We start from the raw sequence: 20,864 nt of genomic DNA on the forward strand, positions 1-20,864 counted from the left end.
ACAATGGGAAATATTGCTGGTCTCTTTGACACTAAAGTCCTGGTCTCCAATTACAAAGTAGATTTGTGTCCTCTCCCCAAAAAACATATGTTGAAATCCTAACCCCCAGTTAGGATGTGACCTTAATTGACAATAGAGTCACTGCAGATGTAATTAGGTGAATCGAGATGAGATCACACTGAAGTAGGGTGGGTCCCTAATTGAATATGATTGTGTCCTTATAAGAAGGGGAGAGGAGACAGACAAGAGAGAAGACGACCATGAGACGACAGATACAGAGACCAAAGTGCTGCAAGGAAAGCCAAGGATGGCCAGGAAACCACTAGAAGCTGGAAGAGACAAGAAAGGCTCCTACTACAGGTTTCAGAGGGAGCAGGAGAGAAAATAAATTTCTGCTGTCTTAAACGACCGAGTTTGTGGTCTTCTGCAGTATTCCTTGGAAACTAAGAGAGATGGCTCCCAGGGTTTTGTGGCCTGACCTTTGCTTTCTGCTGTTTCCTTGGGCAATTTTTGTTTTCCTTTCATAGCTCAAGTGCAGGAAGTGAGTTAATCATAGTCTGTGATTCATGATGTACCGTCATCAAAGTTTCTTGTGAGACTTTGGGAACCTTTTGTCACATGACTGTCATGCTGGCCTGGGTTTCTGTTTAACTCCCAAGAAGAAGACAGCTTAAAGAGAGATCAGCAGCATTTCCAAATAAAAAGCCCTCAGGTGCCTAGAAAGTTCCCTTGTTAAAGAACAGATCAGGAAACATAGTTTCAGCTGGAGTTAACCATTCATTGGATGAGAACCTGCATTTTATTTTTTTTTCACCGAGTTTTCTCATCTATAAACTGTCAATCAGGGCCATTCCTGAGAGGTGGTTGAGTAAGGTCATGGATGAGGAAGGGCTTTAGGTTCTTTCAGAAGAAGGATGCTTAGAAACATGAATACAGTATTTTTATATGTTTTGATAGATAAAAGTTTGCAATGCTTTCCCCAGTGTTCACCTGGCTTCTTCCCCTCCCTCTGAACTTGGCTCAAATATCTTCCTCCCTTTCCTTACCTCCCTATCTAAAACTAAAATAACCTTTCCCAATACTGCCCGTTCCCTTGCCCTCTTTATTTTTTCCATGGCATTTATCACCATCAGGACACACTGTGTTTTTTTTTTTTTTTTTTTTTTTTTTGCCTTTATAAGAGGAAGTTTTATTGTTAATTATTTACCTTAATAGTGTCAGAAAGAGAAACAGATTAGCTCAGTCCAACATGATTGGTAGTTGCCAAAATCTAATGAAGCAAGTGTTTTGATTGCTAAGGATTTAATTTGGATGCTTTTAATACTTAGCCATCTAACACTTCAAACATAATCCAGAATAAATGCATCATCTCCCTCCCTTTTCACTTTAATACCCCACCTACCTCACTTCAATACGGAAATATCTTCATTAAATATGATTTCCAGAGGAACAAGTTACCTGGAGAATATAGCCATGAGGACAATGCACAAAAAGAACTCAAAATAAAACTCTGTATGATAATTTACTAGTCTAAGGAAACCTTCCAATATATTAAGAAATAAATCCAGTTACAAATGCACTATTAGTGAAGAGGTTTTGTAATAACTGAAAATGGCTGGCTATTTACAAGATACACAAGCAGGAACAGTGCACCTAACCCAGCACAGGCCCTCAGGCGCCAAAAGTGTTCTCTCCGCTGTAGGCCACATATAAGAATCCATCTTCATCTTTTTCCTTCTCGTAGAGCTGTCCCATAGTTAGGCTGGACTGTGGGACTGTCTTATCCACAAACAGGAAGATTGCCTTTTCAGAAGGAAGCTGGATCCTTTTCCTGATGATCCACATGAATTGAGCCACAGTGATGTCCGATGGAACCAGGTACTTCCGTTTGTCGATATCAACAATTTGAGAGCCTGAGACTTTTTCCACAATCACCGGAACCCGGTCGGGATATTTCGCTCTGATCTTCGCGGATTCCACACATCTGTGTTCCAGTGAGTGGTCCTCTTTGAACATCCACTTCATGACGGCGGCGGCGGCGAAAGGATGGAGCCGGCTCTCGGAGCCGCGGAACTCAGCTCACCCACCACAACAACAACGACGGCAGCAGCGGCGACGGCGACTCCACACTGTGTTTTATTTCTTTGCTTTCTTTATTGTCTGTCTCCACACATTAGCACTTAATCTCTACAGAGGACGAGGAATTTTGTTTTGTTCACGCATTTATCCTCAGCACCAAGGACAGTGCCTGGCAAAGTGGAGGCATGGAGTAAAATCTGCGGAATGAATTAATAACTGATAGATACAAGTTAACCATGAACACATTCTCATTGTTTTAAGAGTCAAGCAATGAACATAAAGCAGAGATCCCCGTTGGTGCGCCATCTCCCCAACAACCATTCCCCTCCCCCAGAGGAAGGAAAAAAGAACAATTATGAGCTCAGATATCTCTGTCTAGTTCCCTTTCTGTGTCTTTACACAAACACACATGCGGATTTGTTTGCCTTGTGCTTCTTTTACTCTATAAAAGCGGCATCATGTCATACGCAACCAATCATCTTTTCAGACCTGGAATAATTTTCGCAATACTCCTGAAATCTTTGGTAGGTAGCTTCTAAGAATGGAATGACAGTCCCAGGTTTTTCCTAGCTTCTTGTTCTTGGATATGACATGCAGGGACCCAGTGTCTCAGCTTTATGAACACATATGAACCTTGAATGGCACTTTCCCCTGAGCATCTGCCACATTCACCAAGGTAACGTACGCCATGTTTAAAGGCGCTCTCGGCTTCGTATCCAACATATCCATCTCCCGCTGGGTGTACAGTCTTTAAACCACATGACATGAACTCACCAAATCAAGGTATTCATAAGATTTTTTTGAAGTGAAGATTTCAGTTTGAATCTTTGGGATATGTTTCAGAGGAAGTGTCTAATAAAGTACACTAACTAATAGCCCACTGGTTTGAACCAGAATTTTTCTCAGGAAAAGCAAATCTTTGTTCCTTCTTGGAAGGATGAAAAATTTTCAATAATGAATTAAAATTTTGCTACTTCTGCTACTGCTGCCAAGCTGTAGCGGGTTGAGGAGCAATGCTGAGTGCTGAATTATTCCCCAAGTTGAAACAAGGCTCTAGGCTGTGTTAACCACCCTGCCCAAAGCTAATTTGGAGGAAGGAGAACGTGGTTCCTCCCACCCCTTCTGCTAGCCCCACCTCCAAACTCCTGTGTATTTTTTCCCTTAATATTATGAATTACTCTAATAGATATTCTAATGTTGAATCATTCTTGAATTTCTGGGTTAAGCCTGATTTTGTCCTGATGCATCTTTATTTTAAAATTTCAGTAAGGAATTTGGCTTCCAGGTTCACATATGTATAGCAACTCTTGTTAAAACTAGCTGGAATTTCAGACATACATGCCACTTCCCACCCCAAACTTGACATAATTTGGACAAGTGAAGAGTTATCTTAACCAGTGCACTCTGGGTAGGCCCTAAGATTGATTAAATAATTCAAAAAAAAAAAATGAAAATGCAAGGTTGAGTGGATAGATGAAAACATTTCCCCCAACATGAAAATGTAAGATTAAAAGGTTGAGAAAAACAGGTATTCCTTTTTAAATATTAACTCCACTTAGTGTCTGACTTTCTCAATGGGTGACCACATTTTCCATTCAAGTAGTAGTTAGTCATCCAAATTATTTCCTCTCCAAAACAGTCTTGATCAGAAAATTTAGAATTTAATAGCCATGAGTTTTCTGACTCAAAGCTTATCCACACACAAAAAAAGAAAAGTTCTCCCAAGAAATTAAGTGAGCCATTAAAAAATATATAGATATAGATAGATTAGATGGTAAATAGGTAGATGATGATACATAAACAGAGATAAATGAGGAAGAAAATTAATACCACAGTATAAGACCCTGGGTTCAAATCTGAAGCCAAACAAGATAAGTCCTTAACTGATCTATACACTTTTTGCCCATGAGTGGAGAGCTGGCAATTACTTGTCTTGACAGACTTAGAAATTACAACCGTCTGCTGCCGTTCACTACAGAAGACAAATCAAAGTCATTCTTTTCACACATAGGTTTTTATTTTTAGCCCTCTGCATTGACCACAAAATTACCTCTGGCTTCTGGACCCGTCATTAGCAGTTTGTTGTTGCTCTTCTGTATGTGATTGGGTGAATGGGTCTTTTACTTTCTCATCACCACCATCTCTATTAATCATTAATTCAGGGTCCTCAGTAAAAGGTACAAGGAATGAGAGAAGGGCTTGCAAGGTCAAGCTCACTAACTGCCTGCCTGGTTTTTCTGTACACAGGTGAGGTACTCTTGCACGTCATCCGGGGACCCCAGGATGAGGGGGACTTGCTGGTGAATGGTTTCGGGCTTCACGTCCAGTACTGGCTGGGTGCCCGTGGTGGCCAAGCCACCCGCTTGCTCGATGATGAAGGCCATGGGGTTGCACTCATACAGGAGCCGGAGCTGCAGAGAGACAGAGTCATGTGGGCAACATGTGCAAGTGGCTGAAAGTCCCAAGTCGTGCCCCTAAAGCACGGAATTTGAACTGCTGAACTCCAGTGTGTCTCCTTTGCACGAGTGTACCAGTGCCCCTCCTGAGACTGGGTTTCCAGAACCCATGACTAGACAGGCTGTGTGCCTTGGTGGATGTTCATTGCACCTGCCTTTGAGGTCACCTGTGGCCAGGTGGCTGAGACACCTATCTACCTGTCTTGTGCCCTCTGTGCATACTAGAGACTGCCTCTTGACTTGGCCTTATGCGATCTGGGTACCTGTTTCTTGTTGGTGAAGCTCTGAGGCAAGTGGATTCTGCAGGCCTGGTTAGTTAGAAGCCTTGATATGTGAGGTCCATGGCTGGTAAGGAATTGTTAGGATGGAATCCTAAGGTCACCTGGAGGGTGCTAGATGGTCTCTCTGGGGATTACTACAGTGGCTGGGCTCATATGGAGGAAACCCACATCTAGAGTTTCAACTTAGTTAGTCTGCTGGTGTTTAAATGGCCCTGTCTTTTGAGCCCTGAGATGAAGTTAAATCCCATTGCTATCCACTCCCACAGTGAGCACACCAAAGTCTGCTTAACACCTGACTTCCTCCCTAGTCTACAGGTTCCTTGAGGGCAGGGACTGTGGCCTTGGTTGGACACTGTGGTGTCTCCATTGCCCTCCACAGTGCCAGACACACAGGAGGTGTCCAACAAGGTCACTGTGTATCTTGCACAAGGGCTCCCAACTGAGGACAGAAATGGGGCTTATAATTAACCTGCACCCTACTTATGAAGCTATGCGCAAGGATCCCAGGTTGAGCCTGTTCAGAGGAAGAAATGCCTTTCTGATTCCTCCAAGGGCACCATAAGAGCTAGCAGGAGCCCTGTGTCCAAGAAGTACACGGTGAGTTGAGCTGGGTCGGGCTGAATGTCCTTTTTGATCTATTTCTGTGATTATCCCGTGATCTGCCTTACTCCCCTCCCACCTTCACATTAGACTCAGGGCCAAGTTCCAGCTGGATGCTCTGCTGCCATGTCTCTGGCTGAGTGTCACAATATCTTCTTTTTCCTTCTACTCATTGGTGCAAAATTTATTATAATAAATGAGAATGTTGACCTTGCTCTCTGCAGCCTTGTCCTTTCCATCCTTTTCAAATTCGTGTTGAATGTACTTTTGAATTGCTTTGAGGAAGAATCATATCTTGTGCTGATTTTATTATTATTTCAGGAAGAGGAACAAAATCACTTTGGTTTAGGTTGGAGACCCAGGAATTCAGGGCAGAGTGAGTTATGACTTCTAGGGGCATTTGGGGCTCAATTCTGCTATTTTGATATAAATGCCCTACACCTCTGGCTCTTAGAGTAGTGGACAGCCTGGAAGGGTGCAGAGAAACCCCCAAGCATATGGGCAACCTTGGGTCAGCTGATTTTGTCCCTGATCATCTCCAGGAGGAGCCCTGGAGGCCACATTATCCTGGACAGGCTGCTGAGCAAGACCTCCACCTTGGCAGCTGGAGGGCTTGGCTTTTTCCTGCCCCTTGCCCTTGCCCTGGGGATTGGGTGGGATTTGGGAGAGTCGGACAGAAAAGTCTCGTATTGAAGCCAATGAGCCTTAGTTTTGACCATGTTGTTTCAGGGATTTTAAAAAGAAGAAAAAAGCTCAGCGTTCAGAGGAAGTACATAAAGCCTCTCATGCAGCCAAGTTACTTTTCCTCTGACTGTAGATACCCCTGTTTTAGTAAACTTATCTTAAAGCCAAAATGCCCAGGTCTTTATGGGGCTTTGGCTTGCAAGCCATATGATCTGTTTTTTCTACAATAAAAAGCCACACTGTTATGATACAGTCACTTTGGAAGAAAGTAGGGCGGTTACTTAGAAAGCTAGACATAAGTGTATCATACAATCTAATAATCATGTCCCCAGGCAGTTACCCAAGAGAGCTGAAAACTTATGTCCACACAAAAAACCTGCACACGAATGTTTATGGCAGCTTTATTCATAACTGCCCCAATTTGGAAGCCACTAGGATATCCTACAATAGGTGAATGGATAAACAAACTGTGGTACATCCATACCATCACTTTTTATTCAGCAACAAGAAGAAATATGAGCTATCAAGCCATGAAAAGATGTGCAGGAAACTTAAATACACATTACTAAGTGAAAGAGCCAGACTGAAAAAGCTCCATACTGTATGATTCCAACTATATGACATTCTGGACAAGGCAAAACTATAGAGACAGTAAAAAGATCAGTGGTTACCAGGGGATGGGGTTGTGGGTGGAGGGATGAATAGGTGTCACTCAGGGCATTTTTAGGGCAGTGAAATTATTCCATGTGATACCAAAATGGTGGTATCATGGCATTATGCATTTTTCAAAACCCACAGAACTGCATGGCATAAAGAGTGAACCCTGATGTAAACTACTGATTTTAGTTAATAACATATCAATATAAATTTATATACAGAATTATATGTGCTTATGGGAGATGTTTATGTAATTATATGTGGATATCTTCTGGCTCATTTATGATCATTTAACTGAATAGGTGGCATGAGTGATTTCATTTAAGAATTTCTACATCTTCTATTTGAGTTCACTTAAAATTCAATAGCACTTTCCCTCCCTTCAGCACCCCTTGTGCAGACTCATCTGTGATACTTAGTTCAACAGCTTAATATACATGAGTTAAACATTCACACAAAGAGAAGTGCCTGATACACCACCCTATGTGTTAAAATCTATTCTCTGGTCTCATGTGAGAGGTTAGATTTTTTATTGTGGCTTTAAGTCTGTCTTCTGTCATTCTAATAATTCAAATGGCAATGTCCACACTAATTGACAAATGTGCATCAGAGAAGAATGGCAGGTCTTGGTTTTGATTTGGCTACCCAATGGAAAGTTCTATTCAGGATAGACGGATTTGGATCATAAGATTTCCACTTGATAATACAAGTATTTTCATTAAGTTGCAGTCAGACCTTCCAGGAACTAAGCATCTTTCCAGCAATACTGAATGAATGGGAATTCTTATTCTGGAGTTTGTGGGCTCTCTAGGGGATCCTTGGGTAGACTTCAGAGCATCTGCGAAACACCTGAAAATGAATGTAACATGTGCATGTTTATGTGCATTTTGATTCTGGGAAGTGGGTCCCTAAGCTGCATTAGCTCCTCAAAAGGGTCCGTGATCTAAAACCAGTTGGTCCTAAAGCTAAAAATGAGACACAGCATGTAGAAAGTGGGAGATGAACACAGCTGACTCATGCTGAGTGATGGGAGTAAGAACAGGGGAAGGGAAGATAACCAAAAATCACCAGTGACAATAACCAGCCTTCTCCAAGCCTTCAGCCACAACCTCACAATTCACAATGGGATATATCCCTGGTTTCTCTTCCCCTCGCCAGTCACAGACAGAGACACCAAGGAGCAGGGCAGTGGTGGAAATGGAACTGCAACTGGCTCCTCGGCTGTGGACAGTGGGGAGTTACCTTGCCCTTGGGACTCTTCTGGTTGGCCGGGTACATGAAGATGCCTCCGTACACCAGCGTGCGGTGCACATCGGCCACCATGGAGCCCACGTACCTGGCACCATAGGGAGCACTGCCATCCTAGGAGACACAGAGAGGAGAGACAAGGTCCAGTGGGTTTGGCAATTTGGCAGCCCCAGCTCCTGGGTCACTCCCCACTCAGTTGGTGCAGCCTCTGCATTCCTGGCTCTCTGTCCCCCACCCACTAGTTTAGGAAAGGACAGCATTATGTAATTGAGCACTTCCTTCATGAAGAACCCCCAAACCTCAACCAGTGACAGAATGCATTAAATGCAGAACTACTTAAAGTAAGGAACAATATACTTACAGCAAAATTAAAGAGCAACTAACCAAAAATAATAATAATAATAAATAAATAAAAATTGGAATTATACTCTGTATGGCTTTTGTATTATTTTTGCAATTGTCCTGTATGTTTGCTTAATAAAACAAATATACACGAACAACAATTGTTCGGCAGCCCCTTGAAGTTCCATCTTGGTTCATAGTACTTTCCAGCTTTCTGAAAACCAGACTTCCTTGAAAAATCACAAATTCCACACCCACAGCAAACAGTATTTATTTACTGGCAAAAATTTAAACGACTTTAGAAATCATTCAAAGAAGTATGACAATTTATTTGTAAACCTCATTTCCACCTGTGATGTATTAAAAAAATATTTGTTCAGAGAGAAATACGTTAAAAGGTAGGGCATGGCAGGTAATGCACAACTATATGATTAAATTGCTCCTTTAGGCAGGTTAGTTTTTGTCCCCATTCAGTGGCCCATTTCTTTGTCTAATCTAATAATTCTAATTTCTTTGTCTTATTTGATAAAGTGCAAGTGAAGATAGCAAATTCCTCAGGGCAGTCATCCAGTGTTTTGTGTTTGGACAAAGCTTGGGAAGAACTCAGCATGGTATAAACAATGAGTAATGATAAGTGAAGACAAGCTTCAGGATAAGTACTTGGTTTGGCAAAAACAGACAAACAAACAAAAAAACTTTACAGGCTTTAAAGAGTTGAACCCCAGCTGGAATGATTAATGGATCAAGTTGAATAAATAAAAGTAAAATCAAAGGTTCCAAACTGGTGTCCTTTTGGAGGTGTTTTGCTTAGAAATCATGTTTTGTTTTGCTTTTAGTTACCAACATTTGGAAACTGGACCATTTCTCATAAACATTCAGGTTTAAAAGACTGGCAACACTGGGTCTCCTTTAGACCATGAATTCTGCAGAAAGCCCTGGGGCCTCTCCACCCCTGTACACCCAGGTTGGCCAACCTGAACTAGATATTCCCGTACTCACATCCTTTGTCTAGGAGGAGGGGAAAGGAAAGGGTATTGACTATTAAAGGCTTCCAAGGAAAGAAGAAAGACCTGTAGAATTTAGACTTGGTTGGGCAGGCAAGAGAAAGTCATCCAGCAAAAGAGTCTGAAGAACATCAAGGAAAGGAATAAAATCAGGTCCTATAGCAATTTCAAACTCTGACTATTATTATGTGAACTAAGTAGATGGCATGCAAAACCTGCCATGTACTTTCTTAGGTAATGACGCAAGTAAGTGCTGTTCAGAAATTGTGGGTAAAACTCAATTCAATAAATAATTTTCCAGCACCAACTTTATGCCTTGCACCAGACTAGCCTGAATACCAAGATTAATAAAATAGTCTTTGCCCCAAAGAAGTCACTACTAATGGAGCAGACTGGCATAACAGGGAGGAAGGAAGCATTGTTCATTTGTTGTTTTTTTAATGGGAGAGATTTAGGGTATTTCTAGGTTAGGGAAGGAGGCAAAAGAAAGGATGAGATAGAAAATACAGGAGAGAGGAAGTTCACATTGGAGAGCAGTCCACCTTTACCCCATAAGTTTGAAATCTCTCTTTTATCATAAACAAAATTCCCATGTATATTTGTGTTTGGCTCTAGATTTTCTATTCTGACCCACTGATCTATCAATCGTTGTGCTAAACTATGCTGTTTTAAATTAATGAGGCTTTAAAATACATTTTAATATTTTGGTAGCACCCTTATTTTCACCTCACTGTTCTCTACTAGCTATTATAGTTTGCTTATTTTTTTCACATGAATTTTAGAGTCAGCTTGCCTAGTACAAAAAAAAATGCTTGGTGATATTTTTATTGAGAATAATTAACTTTTTAATGTGTATTTGTTGTCTTTATTTTATTACTCATCTGCCCATATACTGGGAGTGTCAGTCACAAGGTTTTCACAGTCACACAATTTCAGAGTCATTCAATAAAAGCTATATAGTTATACAATTATCATCGAGAATTAGGGCTCCTGCATTACAATTCAATAGTTTCAGGTACTTTCTTCTAGCTATTTCTAATACATAAGACACTAAAAAGGGTTATCTATGTAATGCATAAGAATAACCTCCAGAGTGACCTCTTGACTCCTTTTGGAATCTCTCAGTCACTGAAACTTTATTTTGTTTCATTTCTCTTCCCCCTTTTGGTCAAGAAGATGTTTTCAATCCCATGATGCTGGGTCAAGGCTCATCCCCGGGAATCATGTCCCATGTTGCCAGGGGGATTTACACCCCTGGAATTCATGTCCCATGTAGGGGGTTGAGAGAATAATTAACTTTTAATTGGCCAATTCAATCCACATGGGTTCCTTCCTTCCATTCTAAAACTAACCTACATTTCGAACTTTGCATTGTAAGTACTCTCAACAACAGAAAATTGAGGAAGGAAAATCACAAAGGTGAGAGGGAAGAGAGAAAGAAGAGTAGAGCCGCAGAAGAGGAAAGAAGAAAGATTCAAGACAATGGCAGTGGTCAACAGATTCAAGTGATCAGAGACGGCAAATAGTGAACAGAAAGAAACAGTTCAGTAGATTCAGCCACAGGGCAATTATCGTTAATGTTGGCAAGAACAGTTTCAGTGGAGTTGTAGGGACAAAAACCCAATTTCAGAAGGCTGAGGAATACATGGGAGAAGAATAGGAGACTGAAGGAATCATTTCTGTGTGAGAGTCTTCATTGCAATGTGAAAGAACGGGATTGGGTGATGGGCGAGTGGGGGGTTGTTTTAAGATGGAAGAGGTGAAACTTAACAAGAAAACCAATAATCCAATCTCTAAATGGGCAAATGATCTGAAAAGACATCTCACCAAAGAAGATATACAGATGGAAAATAAGCATATGAAAAGACACTTAACATCATGTAATTTGGGAATTGAAAATTAAAATAACAATGAGATATACCACACCTATTAGAATGGTTAAAATCCCAAACACTGACAATACAAAATGACAACAATGACGTGAAGCAATAGAAGCTCTCATTCCTTGCTGGTGGGAAGGCGAAATGTACACTGCTTTGGAAGACAGTTTGGCAAATTCTTACAAAGCTAAACACAGTCTTAACATGGATTCAGTGACAGCACTCCTAGGTATTTATGCAAATGAGTTGAAAACACATCCACACAAAAAAACTGCACACAAATGTTTACAGCAGCTTTATTCATAATTGCCAAAAACTGGAAGTAAAACTCAACAATAAGAAAACAAACAACCCAATTTTAAAAATGGGCAAAAGTTGGGAAAGAAGCTAGTATGTTCATAGGCTGAAAGGCATGGAAAACAACCAGCAGGGAGTAAGAGGATGAAAATAGAGAAGAAAGATGCAGCAAGGATGAGGCGGTAGAGCTGAGAGCACAGGTAGAAGAAGGAACCTTGGACCTGGGAAGGCATTTTAAAAAGGAAGGGAACCTCAGTGTGTTTATAGGTGTGGGAGGGAGAGCTGCCAGGAACTATATTTTCAGTTGGTAAGGACCAAGCTCAGTGAGAAACACTGAGAAACCAGTACAAGTGATAGCGCTTTTTCACCTGGTTATACTCCACTGCCTGTGCACTGGAGTGGAGGGTCACCAGGGATGACTTAGGGATGGGAGAATGCAGAAGGTTAAGAAAGTGAGGGAGTGGCAGATGCAGGTGACAGAAAAGGTGATGTCATCAACCACAGGGTGTAGGTTGTTTAGCTGCTCAGTGGGGTCAGGAGAGGAAGAAAGGCTAGGGACATTAGGACAGGGACAAAAGGAAAAGATCAAGGGGAATGATGGACCCCAAATCAGGGTTAGTGGACAAGGGGGTGGGGTGGTGTATAAGAAATATTGAAAGGCTGTGTTTGGAGAGTGAAATATGACCATCTACAATTTCATAAGTACAGCAATTCCAATAGTTAATAATACCAAGGGTTTAGTTCTGGGACCAGGTTGATGAATTGAAACATAGATGAATATAACTGGAGTTAAAGAACTATAAGTACTAGTTACTGGATAGGTTTCCCTGTTGACCCTGAAATCACCCCAGATGGTGGCAGCAGTCAGAGTGGAGAGAGAGACTGAGAATCACATGTCACTGTCTTGATAACAGTCAGGGAGAAGCCAAAGAGCACAGCAGGGCTTTTCAAACTTTTTGTTTCCTTTAAAGAAATTTTACATAAAAATACAGTGTGCATGCTTACACACATTCAAAAATATTTCTTAGATTTACTCATTTCCTTCTCTTCTCTTCCCTTCCCCTCCCCTCCCCTCTCTATCCATCCCTCCCCTCCCATCCCCTCCCTTCTCTTCTCCATTTCATTCCTTTCCACTCTCATTTCATCATCCACTGATGGGTTGTGGAGCATCCACCGGCTCTGGATCCAGATGGCTTAGATTTGAACCCTGGTTCTATTAGTTATTAACAGGGTCACCTTGGAGAAGTTACTGGACTGTTCTGCACCTCAGTTTCCTCATCTGTAAAATGGGGGGTTGCAGCATGGATACTTTTCTCGTAGCTCTGTGGGAGAATTAAATGGGTTAGTATGTGGAAGCCCTTGTGTCAATGCCCAACATAGCGTGTACTAGCTGCTGTGGTCATGACCAAGTGGAAGAGTGCAATCAGGGACAGGAGATCCTCTATAAACAGGGGATGGAGAAGGCAAAGGAGGACTGAACTTCCACAATGGCAGGGGAGAAAAGGAGAGAGACACCTGTGCCACTTCCTCTCCCCTGGGGGTGCTGACGGTGGGAGCAGGGCTTTCGCTATTTGAAGATCCTGTAGGGAAGCAACAGCCTCAAGGAAGAATCAGGAATGGGGGGAGCACTCAAGAAGAGCACTCAGTCTGCTCACAAATGGCATGGGGCTTCCAGAAGGCGCAACTTTGGGTAAAAGGTCAGCAGTGGAAAGAGAAGTCAGGGGTTCAGACGGCCTCAAGAGACAAGTAAGGCAGGCTTGGGGAAGCTGCCTTACCTTCATTTTCATAGACATGTGCAAGACATAGCAACAGGTCATCGATAGTGATTAGCAGACACCAGCTGGAAGGCTGCTGGGTCACCCAAGCTTCCCTCCTCAGGCCAACGTACCAGAAGTTTTAAGGGCCGTGGTCCCACAGGTATTGCATGAAGAGCTGGGGCAGACACTCGGCAGGTGAACTCCTGCCCTCCCCACTACGTGGGACTTGACTCCCAGCAGTGTGAATCCCCCTGGCAACGTGGGAATGACTGCTGGAGATGAGCCTGGACTCAGCACTGTGGGACTGAGAGGATCTCTTTGACCAAAACGGGGAAGAGAGATGAAACAAAATAAGGTTCCAGTGGCTGAGAGATTTCAAATGGAGTTGACAGGTCACTCTGGAGGGTATTCTTATGCACTATATAGATATCACTTTCTAGTTTTTAGTGTGTTGGAATGGCTAGAGGGAAATACCTGGAGCTGTTGAACTGCAACCCAGTGACCTTGGTTCTTGAAGATGATTGTATAACTATGTAGATTGTGTAGTGTGACTGTGACTGTGAAAACCTTGTGGGTCACACTCCCTTTATCTTTGGACAGATCAGTGGAAAAATGGGGGCAAAATTAGATGAAGAATAGGGTGGGATGGAGGGGATGGAAACAGTTGGGTGTTCTTTTTTGCTTTTATTTTTATTTTGGAGTAAGGAAAAGGTTCAAATGTTGATTCTAATGATGAACACACAAATGTATGATGGTGCTGTGAATAACTGTGTACACTATGGATGACTGTAAGGTGTGTGAATACATCTCAATTAAACTGTATTAAAAAAGTAAATGAACAATGGGGGGAGGAAGGGAATGGAATGTTTTGGATGTTCTTTTTTAATTTTAATTTTATGTTCTGGAGTAATGAAAATGTTTAAAGTTTGATTGTGATGATGAATGCACAACTATATGACGATACTGAGAACAACTGATTGTACACTTTGAATGATTGCATGTTATGTGATTATATCTCAATAAAATTGCATTAAAAAAGAAAAAAGAGCCAGGGCAGAACCCCCAGTCTCTTAACCTGATTCATTTGACTTTCCCATACAACACATTGCCTCCCTTCCAGGAAGAGGGCCGCTCAACTCTAGAAACAAATGATTCTTCTCCTTCCTTTGGCAGTAAAACTATTCTGTCCCAGAGTTTACATTTTGAGAATGATACCCCTCCCTAACCACCCAAGCCCCTAACGATATCCCGACAGCTTGTTCCCCATTGCCGTCTAATTCTCTGAGTCCTAATGATGTGATATACATGCTGTGTACCCAGTTCCATGCTGATGGCCGTGGATTTGTCTCCTCAGCTCCTACGAGAACAGGGGCATTGCTAGAATGTGCCCCATTCATTCATTCAATGATATGAACTGGGGTCCCAGTATGTGCTGGGTACAAAGTGCCTGCACTCAATTAATATTCAATACTCAACTCACGACCAACTCTTTGACTGGTTTGGCTCCAGAGTCGAATGCTAAAGCCCACATAGGGCATCTGCATTTTTGGATTTAGTGTCTGGACCAAAACATGTTATAACCTTGCCACGAGATGCATGGGTGGGACAACTGGCTGTTTTCTCCATGAGGTCCGGCCCTACACCAGTATGTGCCACAACCACACGATGGCCTCCAGCCTAGCACGGGAGCAGTTCTTGGAAGTGTGAGCTGTGGCCCCTTTTATCAGTGTGGGGCACTAAGAGTCAGGGGTCACTGCGAGGGCCGGCAGGGAGCCACATTGAGTGAAGGGAAGACGGATCCCGTCCAACGCATCTTGGGCAGCCCCCAAAGTTTGAAAAGCAAGGACTAGTGACCAGCAAGGTCTTTCTGGGTGCAATTCTCTAGAGCCCCTCCCCCATCACCCTGTCTCCCACCATGTGGATGAATTACAACAGGCAGCAGGAAAGTCTCTGGGGAAAGTGTGAAAAACACACCTAAAATCACATGCTAAAGAATATTTCCTCCTAAAAAGAAGGAATCTCCAAATTCTTGGATGAAACTTCCTCTTTTTTCTTATTTTCCCTTCAATCAACCCTTTGCAACGTGGACCAAACAGAAACTTCCATTTTTACTCAATTTCATAGTCTAATAGAATGGCTTTGGCCAACCACACTTTAGGCACTGAGAGATGTGTCATTCATATTTATGAGAAGGGGGGGGTGCATCCAGGAAACCTCAGACTTGGGGGGTCCTGGTGAGCGAGGCTTCCCCACTGCTGCCTGCCCCCCTATTTTATGATGCTTCTGTGAGCTGGGGACCTGGTTCGGCAGCAAGTGGGAGCCTAGCAGAGGAAATGGGGGACAGCTGCTTTTCCTTTTTTCTTTCTTTAGCCTGTTTCTTTTTTTTTTTCCCCAATTTTACTGAGATATATTCACATACCATGCAGTCATACAAAGCATACATTCAGTTGTTCACAGTACCATTATATAGTTGTGTGTTCATCACCAAAATTAATTTTTGAACATTTTCATTACCACACACACAAAAATAATAAGAATAAAAATTAAAGTGAAAAAGAACAATTAAAGTAAAAAAGAACACTGGGTGTTTTGTTTTGTTTTGTTGTGTTTTTTGACCCTATTTTTCTACTCATCCATCCATACACTGGACAAAGGGGAGTGTGGTCCATATGGCTTTCCCAATCACATTGTCACCTCTTATAAGCTACATTTTTATGCAATCGCCTTCAAGATTCAAGGGTTCTGGATTGTAGTTTGATAGTTTCAGGTATTTACGGCTGGCTATTCCAATTCATTAGAACCTAAAAAGGGTTGTCTATATTGTGCATAAGAGTGCCCACCAGAGTGACCTCTCGGCTCCTTTTGGAATCTCTCTGCCACCGAAACTTATTTCATTTCCTTTCACATCCCCCTTTTGGTCAAGAAGATGTTCTCCATCCCACGATGCTGGGTCTACATTCCTCCCCGGGAGTCATATTCCACGTTGCCAGGGAGATTCACTCCCCTGGGTGTCTGATCCCACGTAGGGGGGAGGGCAGTGATTTCATCTGCCAAGTTGGCTTAGCTAGAGAGAGAGGGCCACATCTGAGCAACAAAGAGGCATTCGGGAGGAGGCTCTTAGGCACAATTATGGGGAGGCCTAGCCTCTCCTTTGCAGCAACAGTCTTCCCAAGGGCAAGTCCCGTGGTAGAGGGCTCAATTCATCAAAACACCAGTCCCCTATGTTTGTGAGCACAGTAGTTTAGGCTGGATCACATTTGAGCCTTTGGGTGCTTCCTGAGCCTCTTGAGTCAATGTCAAGAATCAAAGAAGGCCCAAGTGGCTTTTCCCTGGGGCCCCTCCTGTCCTGTGTGGCTTTCCCACAGGAGGAACACAGGGATCCTATCCCACCACAGGGACCGTGTGAGATGGGAGAAAGAAGAGTATAGCATGGAGAAGGCACCCCTGAGCACGTGGCTGCACGTGATACCACTCTAGGATGTGAAGGAAGCTGGAGGACAGGAAGGTGAGAGCAAACAACGATCCCGGTACCCCTGAGGGGGAAGGAGAGATCAGACAGGAGAACAATACCATGGAGATGCCCCGCTACGAACATGATAGCTATGGGAATGAGATGAGTGCAGGGCAGAATCAACAGATACAGCACTGGCAGGAAGTGAGACAACCGGTATTGTGAAAAATCAAAACATCCTCTCTTCTGTGGTTTTGAATGAGCGTTCTTAGATCATGAGGCCCTTTGGCACCATTTCCACATTCAGATATGTTTGCATGAAGAAAATAAGTAGGTTTTGGAAAGAAATGACACCACCTGAGGAAGTGGTACTGATTGGATCTCCAGGGGCAAACCAAAGCAGGAAACTTATTTTCTCAAAAGCTTTGAAGAGAAATTCTCAAAATTTCCTACAGGACAAATATTCTGGAAGGAAGAACAATTTGTTTTCGTCAAGAAAATGTGAAGTCACTCGATTAGACTGGAAGTTTGTGTTCTGTTACTCTGAGTTAAAAACTAGTGTGTTATTTTCTGTGTACCTAGGAAGATAAATGTGGTATCTATTTTACACGCATGCTCTTAGCTCCCAAATGCACCTACTGTAATGCACTTCTTATCTATCTTATTATCTCCAAAATGGCAGAGTACAGTCATTTGGATGTACTGAAGGAATTAGTGGTTGCTTGCGATTTCCTCATGTTGGACAGTTGACCAGAAGGAAGCAATTGTCTGGCTGTCCTCTTTAACTGAATGGTTGACAGAACTAAACTGGGGTGGTCATGCTTTACAATATTTGGAAGCCACAAACTGGCAGCCTGTAGGCTGCATTTGGCCACAGAAATGCTGTGCTTGCCCCTTGAAGTAGTATTGCTGTTGTCACAGAATGTGAATACTTATTTATGGGACTCTCTCCCAGTGCCGCAGGCCTCACTACTCCCTATTGTCTTAAATCTGCCCACTTCAATATTTATCTTATCTGCTTAACCCCTAAAGGCAGCAAAATGTGTAATCCCACTTCTACATACAATCTACAAACTGCATCATCCTGCTTCTTCAATAATGTACTCATGACACTCAGTGGTTTATTACATGACTGATATGGCCTGATATTTATAATGTGGCTACCACAGGTTAAAGAAGCCTATTTATTCCCTTACCATCCATCTTACCACCCTATGAGACTATCCATATTGAGTTTGGATGCAAAAGCTGACACTCATAAGCCACAGGGTCTTTCATAATTCCTTTAGGTTTAAATAAGGAATGCCAATCACAGGTTATTAGTGTCATATTCATCTTTCCCTTACCAGTTCTTAGCAACAGTGCCTAACATGTAATAAAAATTTGTGGACTAGATGGATTTTAATCTGAAAGTTAATAGATAAAGGTCATAGAAGGGTCTATAGAAGTTAAAATTTTTTCTGCCAAAAATATTTTTTCATAAATATTAATGGTTACATACCTCAGCCCATGCTTAGTTGATATATTTAAAGATGTTTAAATACCAGGTTTTGTGGCAAGACTGATTCCAACCCATGAGCTAAATTAAGAAGGCCACGTTTCAATCACAGGACTCCAACCCTGTGGACAGTCAACTCTCTCAGGAGTTTGGAACTGAAATAGCAATTCCTGCCATCAATCCTGACCATTTGTTCGAGTTGAAATTGGGTGAATTTGGGAGCAAGGTGGCCATTTTATGGCAGCCAGGATTGGCGATGGGCTTTCAGAAGCAGGGGGAGTGGTCAGCACAGAGGGAGCAGAGAGGGACTGATGGGCAGGGACACAAGAAAAGGCAGCCCTAGAAAGAGAGAAATGAAGAGAGAGCAGCCACCGACTTCTTTCAGTTTCTGCTTGTTGCCCTTGATACGTCCTGCCCTTTGGTTCTAGGGTACACACAGTGTCCTCTCTGGTAATGTGTGTTTTGATGAAGGTACCTTGAAGTTGGTTTCTGTTACAAACACACACAAACCCACACACCTAACACACAGCATATAATAGTCTATATACAACTTGACCTGTTAGTTTCCATTGGACAAAATTCCTAGTTGGGACATTTAATACTTTAAGGGAAAAATAGGCTTAAGGGTTCTAAGATGGCCATGAATCCATGAAAGTCCTTATAAATGTTTTAAATGCATTTTTTACAGTTGAGTTCATTGGAATATGATTTATATACAATAAACTTTACCCTTTAAATGATATATTTTGACAAGTTTTGACAAGTATATATGCTCATATAACTACCACCACAATCAAATAGAACTTTTCCATAACCCTGAGGTTCACTGATGGCCATTTGGAGTCAATCTCCTGTCCCGACTCCTGGCCCTTTGCAATCACTGATTCGATTTCTTCCCCTGTAGTTTCTCTTTTTCTAGAATGTCAAATAAATGGAACTGTACAGCCCATAGCCTTTTGCTTCTGGCTTCTTTCACTTAGCACGATGCTTCTGAGATGGGTCCATGTTCTTGCATGGATTGATCAATGTTTCTTTTTATTTCATTTTATGAGTGTACCACAAGTTGTTTCTCCATTCACCACTTGGTGAACTTGTGGATTGCTTTGGTAACAGATGGTGGTCTCCTACTAATTTTACTTTACTCTCTGTTGCTCATTATAAAACTGTTTAGGATCACTCTTCCTTTCCATTTCAATGTGCTGCATGTACATTTGTACTGTTTTTCTGTAAATAAGAGATGAAGGACTGTTTTTGTTTTCTTCTCTGTCAGGTCTAATACTCAAAGGTTGCAATCTCTTTTAAAAAGCATCTGTTATTTTTTCTCAGCCTTTGGTGCCTCCGCAGAAGCTGAGAAGGAGTTGCATTGTTACAGCCTTTTCCACTTGCAATCAAATGAGCCTTGATGCAGACTCTAAGAAGTGACTGTGTTTGTTCTCTATCTTTTGTGTCTCTAACTACAACCATCACCTACAACAGGGCTCGACCCCAGACATTTAATCTCTACCCAGAGAAGTACATTAAATTAATTGGCTGCTAAACCCTAGGTTCTAGTCAGTCCTCATAATTACTCAAGGAGAAGACATTCAACATTTCAAATGACTTCACTCTTGTTTTCCTCCCAAATACTTCATCTATCTAAAAGTCTATTTTTTTGGTAGAGTCCTAATGACAAATAAAACTATTGAGCATTTTGCTAAGCATTTTTCATGGATTTAAAAAATTTAATCCTTACATTAACCCTCTGAGATAGAAACTATTACTATTTTCACTTTATAGATAAGGAAATGGAAGCACAGAGAGTAAAGACATTTGCCCAGTGTCACAGCCCGAGGGGGCTTTACCAGTCAAAAGACCAAAGAAAACATCCAGCATTTGCTGAAAAGTGAACTTTACTTGGGGCTTACTCACAGGGAGACAGAATTTAAACGGCTTTTCTCTTGCCGGGCAGTTACCACTTTCGCAGGGAAAATCGGCCACTCGATTCAGAGAACAGCAAGCCCTTTTATAAGGGTTTTAGACAAAGACATTCCTAAGGGTGGGGGGAGAATAGATGCAGGAACAGGTCACTCTGACCTGAGGGGTGGTGCAGGAAGGACTAGAATAACACTTGAACAATTACATTGTGCTCTTTTTGTGAGACTACAGTCTCTCACTTCCTGCCTGCTTCCCATGAAGTTACATTTGAAGGTCCATTTACCCTTTTTCTCCTTACTGGCTTACAAAGACAATAGGTTAAACATTTAGCTGCCTTGGTCACGCCAACTGCTGTGCACCAAAGATCTGCAGGCCTGTTTTGCTCAGGCCATGTCTTGCCACACCCAGGATTCCAGAGCTTCCAGACCCAGGATTTGTGCAGAGGTAGAATGACCTCTGAGGGACCTCTTGGCCTCTACACTCTTGTTTTTCTTTTCTGCTATAATTTCAAAAGATTTTTTTTTTCCTATAAACAAAGTTACTTCTCAATTTCATGGTGAGAATAGCCATTGGCCAGGGAATGTATTCTTCTCCTGTCAAACATCTTATTTCTGGGCACAAGCTCACAACTCTTGATGAGGTAACCCATGTACAGTACTTTTAATTTGACTCAGTTCTCCCCACCTCTGGCTCACACTAGGTACCTCCACCCTGGG

The 20,864-nt window shown here is 42.1% G+C and overlaps 2 protein-coding genes across 2 annotated transcripts in view; both read right to left on the reverse strand.

Moving 5' to 3' along the window:
- Positions 1 to 1,580: 1,580 nt before the first annotated feature.
- On the reverse strand, positions 1,581 to 2,096 carry LOC119504991 (gamma-aminobutyric acid receptor-associated protein-like 2). Its single transcript, XM_037797645.1, has one exon. The coding sequence runs from the start codon at positions 2,023 to 2,025 to the stop codon at positions 1,672 to 1,674; it is 354 nt and encodes a 117-aa protein (XP_037653573.1). The 5' UTR covers positions 2,026 to 2,096; the 3' UTR covers positions 1,581 to 1,671.
- Positions 2,097 to 4,295: 2,199 nt separating this feature from the next.
- The window catches only part of FBP2 (fructose-bisphosphatase 2), a 43,330-nt gene continuing 26,761 nt past the window's right edge, over positions 4,296 to 20,864 (reverse strand). The window contains exons 6-7 of the mRNA XM_037797596.1: positions 8,000 to 8,119; positions 4,296 to 4,490 (exon numbers count right to left, since the gene is read on the reverse strand). Of these exons, the coding sequence (XP_037653524.1) occupies positions 4,296 to 4,490; positions 8,000 to 8,119 (315 nt within the window). The remainder of the gene's footprint in view (positions 4,491 to 7,999; positions 8,120 to 20,864) is intronic.

This window comes from Choloepus didactylus, chromosome 10 (genome assembly GCF_015220235.1).
Source record: "Choloepus didactylus isolate mChoDid1 chromosome 10, mChoDid1.pri, whole genome shotgun sequence".
In the NCBI taxonomy this organism is placed as follows: domain Eukaryota; kingdom Metazoa; phylum Chordata; class Mammalia; order Pilosa; family Megalonychidae; genus Choloepus; species Choloepus didactylus.

Bases quoted from the DNA above. Each gene is read 5' to 3' on its own strand.
- LOC119504991 (XM_037797645.1), bottom strand. From the start codon at position 2,025: ATGAAGTGGATGTTCAAAGAGGACCACTCACTGGAACACAGATGTGTG.